At 45.7% G+C, this 14171-nt stretch overlaps 1 protein-coding gene across 20 annotated transcripts in view; it reads right to left on the minus strand.

Moving 5' to 3' along the window:
• The window catches only part of PPFIBP1 (PPFIA binding protein 1), a 101592-nt gene that overhangs the window by 35442 nt on the left and 51979 nt on the right, over positions 1–14171 (minus strand). For 16 of the 20 annotated variants that reach the window (XM_064701439.1, XM_064701402.1, XM_064701394.1 and 13 more), the window contains 2 exons: positions 11551–11711; positions 9495–9700 (listed from right to left, as the gene is read on the minus strand). In XM_064701439.1, the coding sequence (XP_064557509.1) occupies positions 9495–9700; positions 11551–11614 (270 nt within the window). In that variant the 5' untranslated portion in view covers positions 11615–11711. Of the gene's footprint in view, positions 1–3871; positions 4206–9494; positions 9701–11550; positions 11712–11867; positions 11970–14171 lie in introns of those variants that run through there. The other 4 variants (XM_064701332.1, XM_064701408.1, XM_064701412.1 and 1 more) reach the window with 4 other exon arrangements.

Below are 14171 nucleotides of genomic sequence, written 5' to 3' on the forward strand. Positions count from 1 at the left end.
AAAGGATGCTCTCTAGTAATTTGTACCAGTACCTCATCAAAATGATCTAACTTACGACCCTGAATCTGAATTATTTAGCAGCACAATACCCACCTGACTACCCAGACACTAAACCCCAGGGCAAAATTCCTCTAAACTTCTGAGTTTGCCATATCTTCCCCCGACCTCTACCAGAATTTAGCTTGTGCCATTCAAGATCCATGAGATCTTCCATTTTGTAACACTAATTTAGGTGAAAGAATTCAAAATGAAATAAGAAAAAAAGAATTCAAAATGAAATAAACCTTTTCGCTGTTCAACCAGTAGATTATGCTTCGGATTTTGTGACCTGAGTTGTTTGTGAAAACAGAACTGAGGGTTTTGTCTACTTTTGCTGCTCTGCAGCTCCCCTGTCCTTTAAGAGCTCCAGTACATCTCAAGCACTTACTCAGCCTGTATAAGAACAGCATCTGTATTTTGTAATACACAACACATTTATCAGTCCAGTGCACGTGTCTGATGTGGGAGAGTGGTATCCATCCCTCCCTACAGGCAGCAGAGCTGCAAAGACACTTCTCCATGCTGCTGGGGCTAACATGGAATTCCTTGCCAAAGCACAGCTTTGACTCCCTGCCTCCCAACCACCACATCAACACCTGACCCTCCTGATAGCTCCAGTCAGCATAAGCAGGCACAAATGAACTAAAACCAGAGACTGCAGGAAGAAAATGTGGGGAGGGAGGTCTTGGTTTCACAGCATGATTAAAATGTCTGTGAAAACCAACGAGGTGTGAAAGCAGAACGTTAGTCATTGTGCACAGCATCTTGCCAAGACACCTTTGTTGTTAAACTCCACTCACATTTCTCAGGAAAAATCCCTTTGGCTCAGCACACCAGCCTTGGCTTTAAAGCAGGAGTGTTGGGAGAGGGAGAGCTCAGGCTGCAGCTGCACCCTGCCATTAGAGAGAGGTGATGGGAACCCCAAACAGGACAAGTGAAGAGCTGCTCTCCCACAAAACAAAAACTAGTGCTAACAGAATCACAGACTCCTTGAGGCTGGAAAATACCTGTGAAATCATCATCCCAACCATCAACCCAGCACCACCACCATGTTCACCACTAAACCATGTTCTCAAATGCCATATCTACACGTTTTTTAAATCCCTCCAGCGAGGGTGACTCTACCATGTCCCTGGAGAGCCTGTTCCAATTTTTAATAACTCCTTCAGGAAAGAAACTTTTCATAATATCTGACCTAATCCCACCCTGGCACAACTTGAGGCCATTTCCTCTCATCCCATCACTTAGGGCAGTTCATCTATTCTTTGGGAGAAACCTTGCAGGGATGTCTTGGTTTTGCAAGCTGTGTGTACTGGGTGTAAAGATCTCTTTTCTGGGTATTGCCAGTAATATTTTCTAAAATCTGCATAAAACCAGACCTCCTGTAGCACACCAAACCCAGAAAATTCTGGGTACAACACAAGAATTGTTTGCTTTTTGCCTGACGTGTTGTAACTTCTAATACCTGTGACAGATTCTTAATCTGAGGTATGAAAAGGCAAGAAAGCCCCTGACTTTGGTTTCAGTGGAGAAAACAATGATAGCTGGAGAATGGATGATAGAGAAAGACCATGGCAGCTATTCCCAAGAGCAGCAGCCTGGGCACTGCTTACAGTGGTGCACAGACCCAGGACCTGCACGCACTGGACACACAACTCCTTCACTTTCACACCTTCAAAACGCTCTTTTCATCAGTAACTCCTTGTTCTGGATTGTCTTCACAGGTAAAAAGCAGACTCCTGTCATGATACTCTTCCCAGAGAGATAAGGAAGGAAGAGGGGAGATGAAACATATGAGAAGAACAGAGCAATAATGGTAGTGAGCAGGACTGAAGAGAAATTGAGCAGGAATATGCTCAAACACTGGATTTAGGAAAGCAGTGCACCAGGAGATGGGGTGGAGGGAGCCCCAGTGGGAAAGAATGGGCTGCAGAGAGGTCTGAAAAATGCCAGGAGACCTGGTGTGTGCAAAACCTGGGTCAGCAACACTCAGTGTGTCCCTCAGGAGCATTTCTCCACCAGGGCATCTGCATCTTCCCCTACAACTGAGCCCAGCACTCACCCTGTAGAGCAACAGCTCCTCTTTGGAGGGGGAAGAAAAGAAATAAAACAGTAAGAGAAGCAAAAAAGAAAAGCAAATATTTGATTGAACAGCAACTGCAAGCATATTTAGGGCACTTGGTAGTTCTGGATCAAATTGGTATCATAAAGGATTAACATACTTTACTGCTGTGTAAGAAAGGCTTTCCATTTCCCAAAGAAGGCTCTTTTCATCAGTAACTTAAAATCTATCTTTGGTTAAGATTTTGTTTGTGTTTTCAATGTTAGTGATTAATTGCAAAACACTATATGGGAAGAGAATGCAGATTTACCAGTACCGATTTTAATCCTAAAAACAAAAGAACAGTTGTCACAATGCCACTGAGGCTTCACAGAAGTCTGAGGTCAAGCATTTACTTAAAATGCCTTGTAAGATCAGACCCAGTGCACTTATAAACTCTACAAGATCAATCCACTGCTAATCTGTTAAACACGTGTGTAAAGCTTTGTCTGTAATCATCTAAGTGTAAAAAATCCACGCTGCTCTGGAGGGAATTATTCCTGTAGCAAGTAGAAGCATCACCAAACTTTCATAGCTTGCCTGGCTTCAGTCTTTAATCCCTTTTCCCTGGAACTGAGTTAGAATTCCAAACCACAGGAACGTTTCTAGTGGCTGCTGGTTTAAAGCTAATAATAAAAAAAAAAAATTTAAAAAATCCATTTCCTCTCAGTTGCTGAATTCTCCTTTCAAAAATAAACCTCATTTTTAGCTTACCACAGCTGATACCCTCATTTTCCTTCATTTTCTCTTCTGCTTTGGAGATGAAATAAGCAGCACAAATCACACTCCTCTTGCTGTATGTGCAGTTTGGCTTGCATAGAAGGAGCTGCAACTCCACAGCATCATTTCCCTGCACAGCAGATTGCCTGACTGTTTTGACCACCACAGTCAAGTCAACAGTTGGGCAAGTGAGCCCTTCCCAACACCTCTTTCCTGACCATCTGGAGTTAAATTAGAGCTCATCAACATGCTTACGTGGTTCAGATCATTACAATACACATTACCTATGCTCAGTTAAACAAAGCTGCTGCTGTTCTGCTTGTTCCCTCAGCTTTAGAGCCCCTTGCAAGAGGGTTCCTCCAGCCTCAGCTACCTCAGCATCAATTGGTGTGCCTTGGGCAGATCCTCCTGGTTTCCCAAGCAAAGTACCCACTACCTGTGGTACAGACCTGTGACAGCTTTACTCTCTGTCGGCATCAATCCCATCCCAAATCCATACTGGTCACACTGTCTGAGCTGGTGTGTAACCAGCTCATGTGGGAGCCCAGCTCTGCCCTCCCAAACCAGCCTCTCTTGCATTTCCCGCTTCCCTGCTCTGAGTATTTGCAGCCTTTTCCATATACTCCAGCAGCAGAGCTACTGCAAAGCTTGTCCTAAACTTTGCAGGTTAATTCCTCCCCAGAGAATATGAAGGGGGAAAATAAAAACAACCACACACCCACTCAAAGCCCTCCACATGATATTTTTAAAAAATAAAAGTACAATTCTGAAAGAAAAGCAGCTGCTCACAGCCCTTCACTCTGAGGCATTTACCTGAAACATTTTGTAAGCATAAATAACACGCTGCTGAGCAGGGAAGCTGCAACCTTTCCACAATATTCCGTCTCCTCAAGAGCAGCCCAGCTGGTGCCTGGAGCAGGAGAAGGATGAGAGGCTCATTCCCAGCGCTGCCCAGCTATGGCTTGTCACTGGGAGAAACGCAGGAGCCAGCACAGGCAGAGATCTCCTTACCTTATTTAGCCAGACGCAGTGCCCATGAATGTCCCAGCTATACTCCATGCTGGTCATGACGGCTTTCATGCATTCACGAAAGCCAAAAGCCGAGGCCGAGGGCTCGGGGCTCCTCGGAGCCGAGGTTAAGTGACAGCGGGTCCCCCTGCCCAGCCGAGGATGGAGGCGAGCGGAGGGGAGCCGTGGGAAGCAGCAGCAGCAGCAGCAGCGCTGCTCAGGCGGAGCGGAGCGAGCAGCTCTGGGGAATTAACACATCAAAGCCCGGCACGGAACTCCTCCAGCCCGGCACACACGGGAGGGGGATGCAGGCAGGGAGGTGCGGAGCAGCACAAACCCGACCCAAGGACAGCCCCACGCAGGTGGCACCGGCCACCTCCAGCCTGGCTCTTGTCACCAGCGCAGCTCCCTCCTCCGGACCCTCCCGGAAAGCATCCGACCCAAGAGCACAGGAGAAAAGAGCGATTCCCACCCCTTCACCTGAGTACAAATTAAACAGGAGGGGTTTCCTAGTAATTGTAAAAGCTGCAGGAACACATGCCATTCATTCACATGTAGACGCCAAGAAAAAATGGAAAAGTTGACTCAGCCGTGCCAGGTCTCACAAGTGGCTTGTCCCAAGTTTATGTCATACTTCAGAGTGATGTAAGAAGCAGCAATAACAATCAAGCTCTGTCCTCGCGTTCAGGTTTCAACTGACCCACTACCAGCAGCAGCATGACAAATTCTTAGTATTTTTGACCACAGAGACCAGCTCTGAGAGTCCTGTGATTACCTCAAAAACCAGTTTTATTATTATAATGAAACGTCTACAACAACCATTGATAGAGAAAAATCTCAAAACCATGAATAACTCAGGAGACGTCAGGAGAGCAAAGGACAAGCAGAAGCTGTGCTTTTTAAGCCAAACTGATTCATTTTGGATGGGAAATGGTGATTTTTGATGGGTTGTTCTAACTGCCAAAGAACTCATCCTTGATGCACGAAGATGCGACAGCAAGGCATACCATTAATGAGCCCATATTACCTTCCAGTGCTAAAAACACACCAATCTGGATGATCACCTTTAGCAAGAAGCAGGGTCCTGTGTTTCCAGAACCTTGGAGGTGAATCTCTCAGGGACAAAATGCATTGCCAGCAGGGAGTGGATGATGACAGGCTGACACGCTATCACAAGACTCCTTTCATACTGCAGCTCGAGGAGAGATCCCAAACTGTTTGGTGGTAACACCCTGGTGCCACGCATTAGCATAGGACCCTTTGATACACAAACTCAGCACAAACAGAAGCTGAATCAAATGACTGCACTGCACACCCACACCGGGATAATCAAACAACAAACTTGGGTTTGAAGACAGGATTTATTTTTTTCCCCATGAATAAGAGATGATTTTGGGCTAACCAAACCGCTTCTTCCACTTGGGAATCATTCTTGTCCAAATAGGTCAGCATATATCTGTAAGATTACAAAGCTACGTCTATCCCAGCAAGGAAAATTCCTCTCTGAAAGCTAAAATCCCCTCATATTAACTCTCATTACTCCCAGCTACTCTCTGGAAGAACCGACTTATAGGAAAAATGTCAAAATCTGAAGCTGGTCTGTGAGGCAGCAGCAACACATTGTATTGCATGAGCCACAATGGATACCTCAGCTCAACCATCATCCTCAGATGAGCTGAAAGTGTTCTGTGGCTGGACTTGATGATGATCTTAAAGGTCTTTTCCAACCTTAATGATTCTATATGATTCAAGAAACCTTTGGAGGCCATAAAGTTTTGCTTGACAATAAAATCAATTTCAGAAATTCACATATGGACTGAAAATAGTTATTAAAATATGCTGTATAATAGATATATTTAAATTCACAAAGTCACTTTCAAAGCTGCACTTGCTGTGGGTTTTAAAGAAAAAAATATTATGTTAACCTGGCTCTTTCACTTCAGGGGCACATCCTTTAAAGAGGAGAAGGCACACACCAGGATCCACATACACAAGTTCAGATCAGAAGCATGGGGAAAATGGCTCTGTGGTGTGGGAAGGCACTGTCCACCCACTCCTACCCTTCACTCTTCTTTTTAACAAGACACAGTTGGTTTCCTCTTTCTGGAAAAGTAGTTGCATAAGATGTATTTTTAAAAAAATGCAAAAAATCCCCCAACCACTTTCCAGAAAAGTAATAACCAGAAGGAAAACTGTCTCTTGCTTGTTTCAACTGAAAAAAAACTGGAGTAATGCTCGTGGTTGGGAGCAAGGTTTGCGAGAATTACTCTTCAAGAGATGGATCTATCAGCTTCCAGCTGGACACAACAAGGCTGCCTTGGTCTTGGAAAATGTGGAGTTATGTTTAAAATGGTTTTGCTACTGGTGCTGATGTTAGAGATTACTCACACACTGCCTGTACTGAAGCCAGAAGCTCCATTTTCACAAGAGTACAGCACAGGCCTTCTTAAGGTGCACATTGAAATACACCAAATATTTCTGCTGACCACAAGTATCCTGAAAAAACTCCAGAACTTTGGAATTGTTATGATCTGGCCATGGATTTCAGGCCTGGTTCCTCGTGAAAGCAAGGCGTCCAAACATGTTTGAGCTCAGAAAGGTCTCAGTCCCTTTCCAGACTTGGAACAAACGGCCTGGTTTGTACTTTCACCCATGACATTCACCATTTGCACATGGAGACTGAGCAGGGTTTCAGCAGCAGAGATCAGTGTGAGCTGCAGTGACATGTTACAGTGAAACTGACTTCTTTGTGCAACAGAGCCGCATGTACAACCTTTCCCAGCTCCCCTTGGGGCCACATGATGGATTCTGTAGGAAGAGCTGTGCCAGATGTCCGGGCACTGTACTTGTGCTCCGGTGTCACGTGGCCATCTGGCACGCACCCGTTAAAAAACAAAAAGCAGCACGAGGTGTTTTAACCCACCAGCCCTTTTTTGAGTCTTTGCACACACACACACTGAGAGGAGCAGAAAGGAAGAGGATCAAGGACACATGGCAACCCATTCTGGGATGGCAGGATGAATGCTCTGCCCTATTTTACAGAAACTTTGGGGAACTGCTGTCATGCCCTTTTGCTAATGTGAGCATCCGTGGTTTGGCTGCAGGAGCCAGGGGAGGATTTTTCTTCTGTGACACACTGTCTGGCAGCAGCAAACACTATTTTTGTTTTCCTCTGAGACACAAGAGGCTTGCTTATAGTCCCACATGTTCCACCATCCACCATGGAACACCAGTTCCAACATCCTAGGGGATGCAACTTCATGCATGGAGGATTAAACTAGTTTCAAACAAAGAAGGTGTCTGCCCTTCCTCTCTAAGGAGGGGCATAGCTGCAAAAAACCTTCCTGCAAATCATCCAGGCACTTCATGTGACACCTCCCTGCTCAGACAGGGACTGGTGACACCTGCAAATCCTGTGGCTGTAGCACACTCTAAGTGCAATGTTAAGTTTTTCCTACAAGGGGCTTTAAGGATGACAGAGAATACAGGGTAATAATTTGAGGCAGAATAAGGAATAATTGAGGCATAGATGGAATAGCAATTTTCTGCAATCTTTGGTATTCAGAACTCCTGCACATCTTTTCCAGTGGTTGGGAGGCACTAAACTGAATGGTACGACAGAGCCCTTTGTCTCCCACTGAGCCCATGGGTGCAATAAAAACCCACTGCTGCCTCACTGCCACTGGGTGATCCCCAGCATGCCGGTCTGAAGGGCCCCATTCCAGACCCCACCAGCCAGGCACCCCTAAATCACACATCTGCCATCACAAGGGACAATGATTGGTCTCCACCTCATTAATCTCAGCAGGCACTGCAGCCTCAGCCATGCTGCCGGGCCCCTTTACTCCAGAATAATCTGCAGGGAATCAGCACTACTAAACATGGCCTAGAGATGACTGCGAACACCATGGGAGAGCGCAGTTTCCAAGACTGTTTATTTGGCATATTTTTTGTTTATCAAGGCTCTAGTTGCATGAAACCTGTGATGCCCACTGAGAGCAGGGAGCAGTTACAGCGATGTTCAGGACTGTACGTCACACAGGCAGGGAATGCTGATGTTAGCAGGAATTCTGCCTGTTCTAAAGATCTGACTTCAATGTCACTCCTGTCTCCTCCTCCTGATCTCAGCGTTGGCTGCCACACTTTGACAGTGGGGGCGAGATCCAAATCCCACTGGAGGCAGTGGGAGAGCTCCCACGTGCTTCATTAAGTTTCAAGCATTTCCAAATGAGTAGTTCAAAGCAAAGATTTAAAAAAAGGAAAAAGAAGGCTCTTCCTTCAGGTCTTTCTGCAAGGGCTACAGAAGCAAGTCCAAGGTGCCCATCTGTCCCTGCATTGCTGTGCTCAGGCCCCATGACAGCAGATGGCACAAAGGGTTGCCCAGTGCCAGCTGCAGCAAACACGGCCCTGCACCCGGCAGTCCTCTGGGCTGTGACTGAGCACTGAGATCAGTCCATTTGTCGAGATAAAAATGCCTTCTGCAAGATCAGCCATGACTCCAGGGAGACTGAGTCCTTCCTGGGGGTGCAGTGCCCATCCTGGCAAGGGAGCAGGTGATGGTGGCCGTCTGTCCCCACAGTGTGGCACATGGAACACAGAGCCAGCACAGTCCAGCAGCAGACCCAGCCTCCACCAGGGCTGGTACCCCAATTTCAGCAGCACAGTGTCACCTTGGCCAACACCCAATGTGTGACAGAGCAGGACCTGGCCACAGCTGCGGGATGGATTTGACAGGATATGTGGCAGTGCCCACCCACAGCTGTCACTGTGAGCCTGGCTGAAAAACCAAAGTGTGGCCTTTGGGAGCAACTCCTGACTGCCACTGCTGGAGCTTCCCCAAAACCTGCACACACCCAGACTCTACAACACAAACCCTGCCACACACCACGAGCACAAGGACTCTTCCTTGGCCCTGCTTGGAAGTCACCAGTCACAGGGCATCTGGAGGCAAACGGAGCAACTTCTACAAAAATGATGCTGGTTTAACTCACCTTTTGGTAAGCACAACATTTTATTTCCCAGGGCAGTCTTTGGGTAACCTACAATAGGATAATTGTTGATTTTTTTTAGGAAAACGAAGTCTTGGGGAAAGAACTGCCTTCTCAGTTATATTTCTGTGTATTTTTAAAGTAAGGTAACAAAAACTGGCTGATTCACAAACACAGAAAATTGAAGTTTGGTTTCCAGACTGAAGGGATGCAGAGCTTACACCATTCCGTTATGTTATAAATCAGGTGAGGAAGCACAGTAATAACACTGATCCCCATGAAAAAAAAAAAAACACTGCCAAAAATGCTTTTTACTGAAAAGTATTCAAAACCGCTTATTTTCCCCCACCTAAGCACCTGATACTTAAAAAAAATCTTTCCCCAGCCCTCTGAGATGAAACTGCAGTTACCAAGTATTATTTGCTCCCTACATTGAGGTACAGTGATACATCAAAGACAGTGAAGGCCAACCCACTGCACGAGGCATTTGAGTAACAGCTTTTCCTGTTAGACTCCACAGGAGTATCTCCAAAACAAAATCTCTTCCCTGATACCCACTCTAAGCTTTATAAACAGCTGTGTGAAACAGAGCCAGTCTACCCAGCACCCAAATCGAGCCTGGCAAGGTGAGACTGTACCATTTGACTTTGGAGCCATTCGATGAGAGCCTCGGCCGTGGAGTCCGGCACCTGGCAGCGCAGCCCCTCCCTCTCGTCCGCCTCCATCATCTCCAGCAAGCCCCGCAAGTCCTCCACGAGGTGCAGCGCCCGCAGGCCCCCCATGAACGGGGAGGTGGGGGACTGGCAGTCAAAGATGCCATTGGAGTATTCCAGAGCCTTGGAACCTGCAGGGAGAAAAACCGCACGGGGTCAGGCATGGCACGAGGGTTGGGCGCACCCCGAGGCTGGGGAAGGGCGGGGGCTGTTCCTGGCAGGGTTTATCCCGACCAAACTCAGCACTGGTGCTTGGGGAGGGAAGCTCCAGCAGGAACAAGGTGGGCTGGTCCTCAGGGAATGGGAATGCCACAACCTGCCCATGGGGCTGAGGCATGGGCTGGGCTCCTGCTCCCAGGATGAATTCCCAAGGCAGAAGGTGCTGCCAGGGATGGAACATCCTCTGCCAATGCCCTGAGTCACCCTGCAGGCACTGAATGATCCAAACCACATTCCACTGATGGTGTCCAGAGGAAACCATGCCCTGCTTTTTCCATGCATTATGCTGCTCCAAGGCACTGGAAATTTTTTAAAATAATAAAAAAGATGAAGATAAATTAAAAGACCAAATCACTTCTGCACGGGTGATAAATTTTAAAACCAGCAATTTGACACAGTAGCACTGACATCTGCATGTTAATAAAGAGAAAAATCTCTCATTTGCATAAACTCACAGGATGCATATTTGACCTACATTAGAAATTGCTATATATTAAGTTAGAAAGGAAACTATGAATTTAGGATTAAGGTTGATGTAAGTCAACCTAGCTAATTCCAACTGTAATTCCAGTACACTGATTTGTGACCTTAATCCTGTAATACTTCGGCACGATGAGACATGTTCATGACAGACCTTCATTTGTGCTGTCAACTTTCAGAAATTACAAGGATATGCCATATATGCACTTCCATGAACTTTCATTCACCCCATCTGACAAGCCAGAAAAATCCAAGTATTCTGCTAAATTCCCACTGAAAACAATAAAGAGAAAAATAACCTCAACAGCACATGAGCTGATATCCTCTTGTTATAATTATTCCTTTATAGATCTATTCACAGACAGGGGTAAATGAAGTCTGTGGTGACTTGAATCTTCCAAAATCACATTTTGTTTTTACATTAAACCTCATCCTGCCACAACCAACTTGGGCTCTTGGAAACACAAATACATGATTGGATCCAAATACCAGTGTCTACTTATGGAAATTACTGAAGTCACAGCTTACATGTATTTTTAGAGATCATTATGATCAAACTGAATCCCCTTTGCATTTGTTCCTGCTATGTGTCCTTAATATCTTTAGGCAGAGAAGAGTCATTGTTCAAACAAAGCACACACTGTATGATTATTTTTTCCCTAAGGAAAATTGCTTAAGTGGAACTACTAAAAATTTTATAACTGTGTTGCTACACTTGCAAGGGCATTTTTGACTGTTGACTTCTTGATCTTTCCCTCCTATGTGTTGAGTATTTATATCATTTTCTAACTCACTAGACTCAGCTTAAAAGCAGAGGTTGTATTCTTTGTAATGCCTCTCCTGGGCAACTTACAATTTACAGGTACTTATAAAAATTTCTAATGTTCAAGGCAGTTCCAAAGTTTGGACCCAAAGCATTCCAATTTTGAAAAGAAAAAAAAGAAAAAGAAAATTCAAATAATGTTTTAACTCTTCTGAGTTGAGGGAAGTTCAGAGTAGCCACTATTGTCCTTGACTCTCCTGGTGCTCCATGCAGCAGCTGAACAGCATCACTCAGCCATTTCCAGCAGCCCTTTAGAGAGGGTAGGCAAAAACCCAATCCATGGAGCCTGTGAGAGCCTGTGCGATCTCTCCACTCTGGTTATTTGTTAACTCTAAGCTAGAATGGAAGGCACCAAAAGCAATTCCCAGCATACTCCCTTCTATGTCTGGAACTCTGTCCTCCAGTGGGAGAAAAGGAGGACCCAAAAAAGCAAAATAAACACCTGCCCCAGGTGTTTACCTGCTATAATGCCATCCATCTGTTCCAGGGCTGCAGCGAGCATGTCACTTGCATCACTCATCATCTTCTCTCTTCTCAGGAACAATCACCAGCTACACCATAAGGAGCAGTAAAACGTCGATGCTGTGAGCTGGTCCAGAGCCTCAAGTCTGTAATTTATTCTGCAAAAGAGAATTTAATTTCACTGTGTGCTCTCTGAATTCAGGCATCACTGTTGTCAGATCAGAAAGAAGATTGGGATCATTTGCTGGCCACAATAATCCCCAGAGGTATTCACCACGAGGCATGGACTGAGATAGAGGGATCAAAGCACCAACCTGATGACCCAGTTTCCAGTGACCCACGGCCTGCTCTGCCCACAGGTCCATGCCACTCACGGGCATCCCACAGAACACCTCAGAAATCCCACATGGCACTTCCTGGAAGCTCACAGAGAAGACACAGGCCTATCACTAAAAGGCAGCTGCAACTCAGCAACAAACCATATGTGTGTCTGCTGTAATTTTCTCCCTAAGAAATAGAAAAAGAGAAGTCTGACCACTTGTGAGAGATTTCTGGATGTATGACAATCCAGAAGTTCCTGGCATGGAACTGTGTGCCTACAGGCAGGATCTCTCAGGTGCCCACAGCTCACTCACTGGATGTAGTATGCATGCACGGACTATCCCTGCTCTGAGTTTAGAAATTCACACCGTAACAATGCAACATGATCTCACTCTCAAACTTCTACAAGCCAGAAGTGGTGCCCAAAGGAGTATTTCCAGCAGGCTGGAAAGGCAAGCCTGCCCAACATGCTGCCTGTAGGTGAGCTAGTAAACCAGAAATCCTGATGGGCTACAAGTTAATTTAAGCAGGTGCTTTAGGAACTTGGCTGAAGTGCAGCTGCAGGGGTCAGAGGCATTCCCAAACTCTCCAGCCCACCACAACAGACACAGAAACCACCAACACGGCCCAGACTGCCTTGGCTTTAATCTGATACACATGAGACTGCTTCTGCTATAAATACAGCTAGGGAACAAAGCTAAACAAACACCAGGAAGGAAAACTCGCTTTAACCTTCGCATGCCCTGCCATTTGGTTTTTGTATTAGGCCACGCCACTGCTGACATTTGCCCCAACATGAGCAATTAAGTAAGTCGTTCACGGTATCTCTGGCATAAGTCCTGGAAAAGAGTCAACTAAAAAACAAATCTAAACAAAAATCCTCATTATAAACTGATTTTTCCCTTCTAGGAGTCACCTCATTGGTCTGACCCAGCTGGGAGATGGCTCTTATTGGAGGCTGCCAGCCAGCTTTGCTGAAACGTTATCCTTAAAATGCCAACAAACATTTCATCTTCCACAACATTTTTGTTACATGAAGTAGGTCCAAACCCTAAGGTAACCTTTGAACAACAGCAGAAAGACTGCTGCGCTTTTGGCAAATGCCTGGTTTTATTACATGGTTGTCAGAGTCAGAAAAACCAAGAGAACTTTAAACAGTCAAATACCTGTAAGTGAAGATGTTGCAAATCTTAAAAACTGCAGTGGCATTGTAACTGAGGACTTTCAGCCTTCAAGGAGGAAGCCCCCAGTTTTAAACACAACACAAACATTCAGCTTCAATCAGTATAAGACCTGCCAGAATATGCAGATCCTATGAGACAACTGGTTTGGTGCCTCCACATCTGATAAAATGAGTAGAAAATGCAGCTTTTGCACACACGTTCATTGGGACAACACTGAACACAGTCTCTTTTTTTATCTGCTTAAGATTTCCTGGCTCTGATACCAGGTCCTGCTCAAATATGGGAGTCTATGAAGGCAGAGTGTGAACAATCTGCTGTGGATTTCCCTCCAAGGGCAAAGAACACAGAGAAAGCCCGGGGCTTCTACAGCCCCAGGCAAAACACTGATTCCTCACAGCTCTAAGTGGGAAAAGACCAACAGCACAAAAAAACCACAAACCCACAGAAGCCAATCAATGTTTGGCAATCAGAAGAGCACATGAGCTTTTCAAAGTGCATAAACACCTCATGGGATGACTGAAGAATACAGAGCCAGGCTCCTCTCAGAGGTGCTCAGTGACGTGGCAAGTGGCAATAAGCACATGTCAAAACACAGGGAAGTTCACCCTAGAATTAAAAAGGGGAGAGGAAAAAAAAAAGCCTAAATAAAAAGAAACCATTTTTAAAAGCATTTTTACTATGAGGATAGCAAGTAACAGAAAGGATTGCCCTTTTTAGGGGTGTACAACCTTGAAGCTACTCACAGCCCAACTGGACCCTACATGGCACAGTCTTGTCCTGGGCATCCCTGCTTTGGGAAGGGGCTGGGCTGGAGATCTCCAGTGGTGCTTTCCCACCTCAGCATCAGTGAGCTCAGTGCAGCTCATGATCAAGCATTAAACACAGTCCTGGGGGCTGGTAGGAAAAGCCTATGTAGGCTAAAAGCACACAAAGGAACAGAGTGCTCTCTAACCACATTTGTTCACAGCACACCCCTTGATTCTCACCTTCTGGCTAGGAAATGCATGAACTGGGGACAAGTTCTGCTAATTTGTACAACTACAATTGCTAATGTGTACTTGCACAATATAGCCATGGCTCGTAGGCACAGAAAAATCACTAACCTTGCACTTC

The sequence above is a fragment of the Zonotrichia leucophrys genome, chromosome 1A (genome assembly GCF_028769735.1).
Source record: "Zonotrichia leucophrys gambelii isolate GWCS_2022_RI chromosome 1A, RI_Zleu_2.0, whole genome shotgun sequence".
NCBI lineage: Eukaryota > Metazoa > Chordata > Aves > Passeriformes > Passerellidae > Zonotrichia > Zonotrichia leucophrys.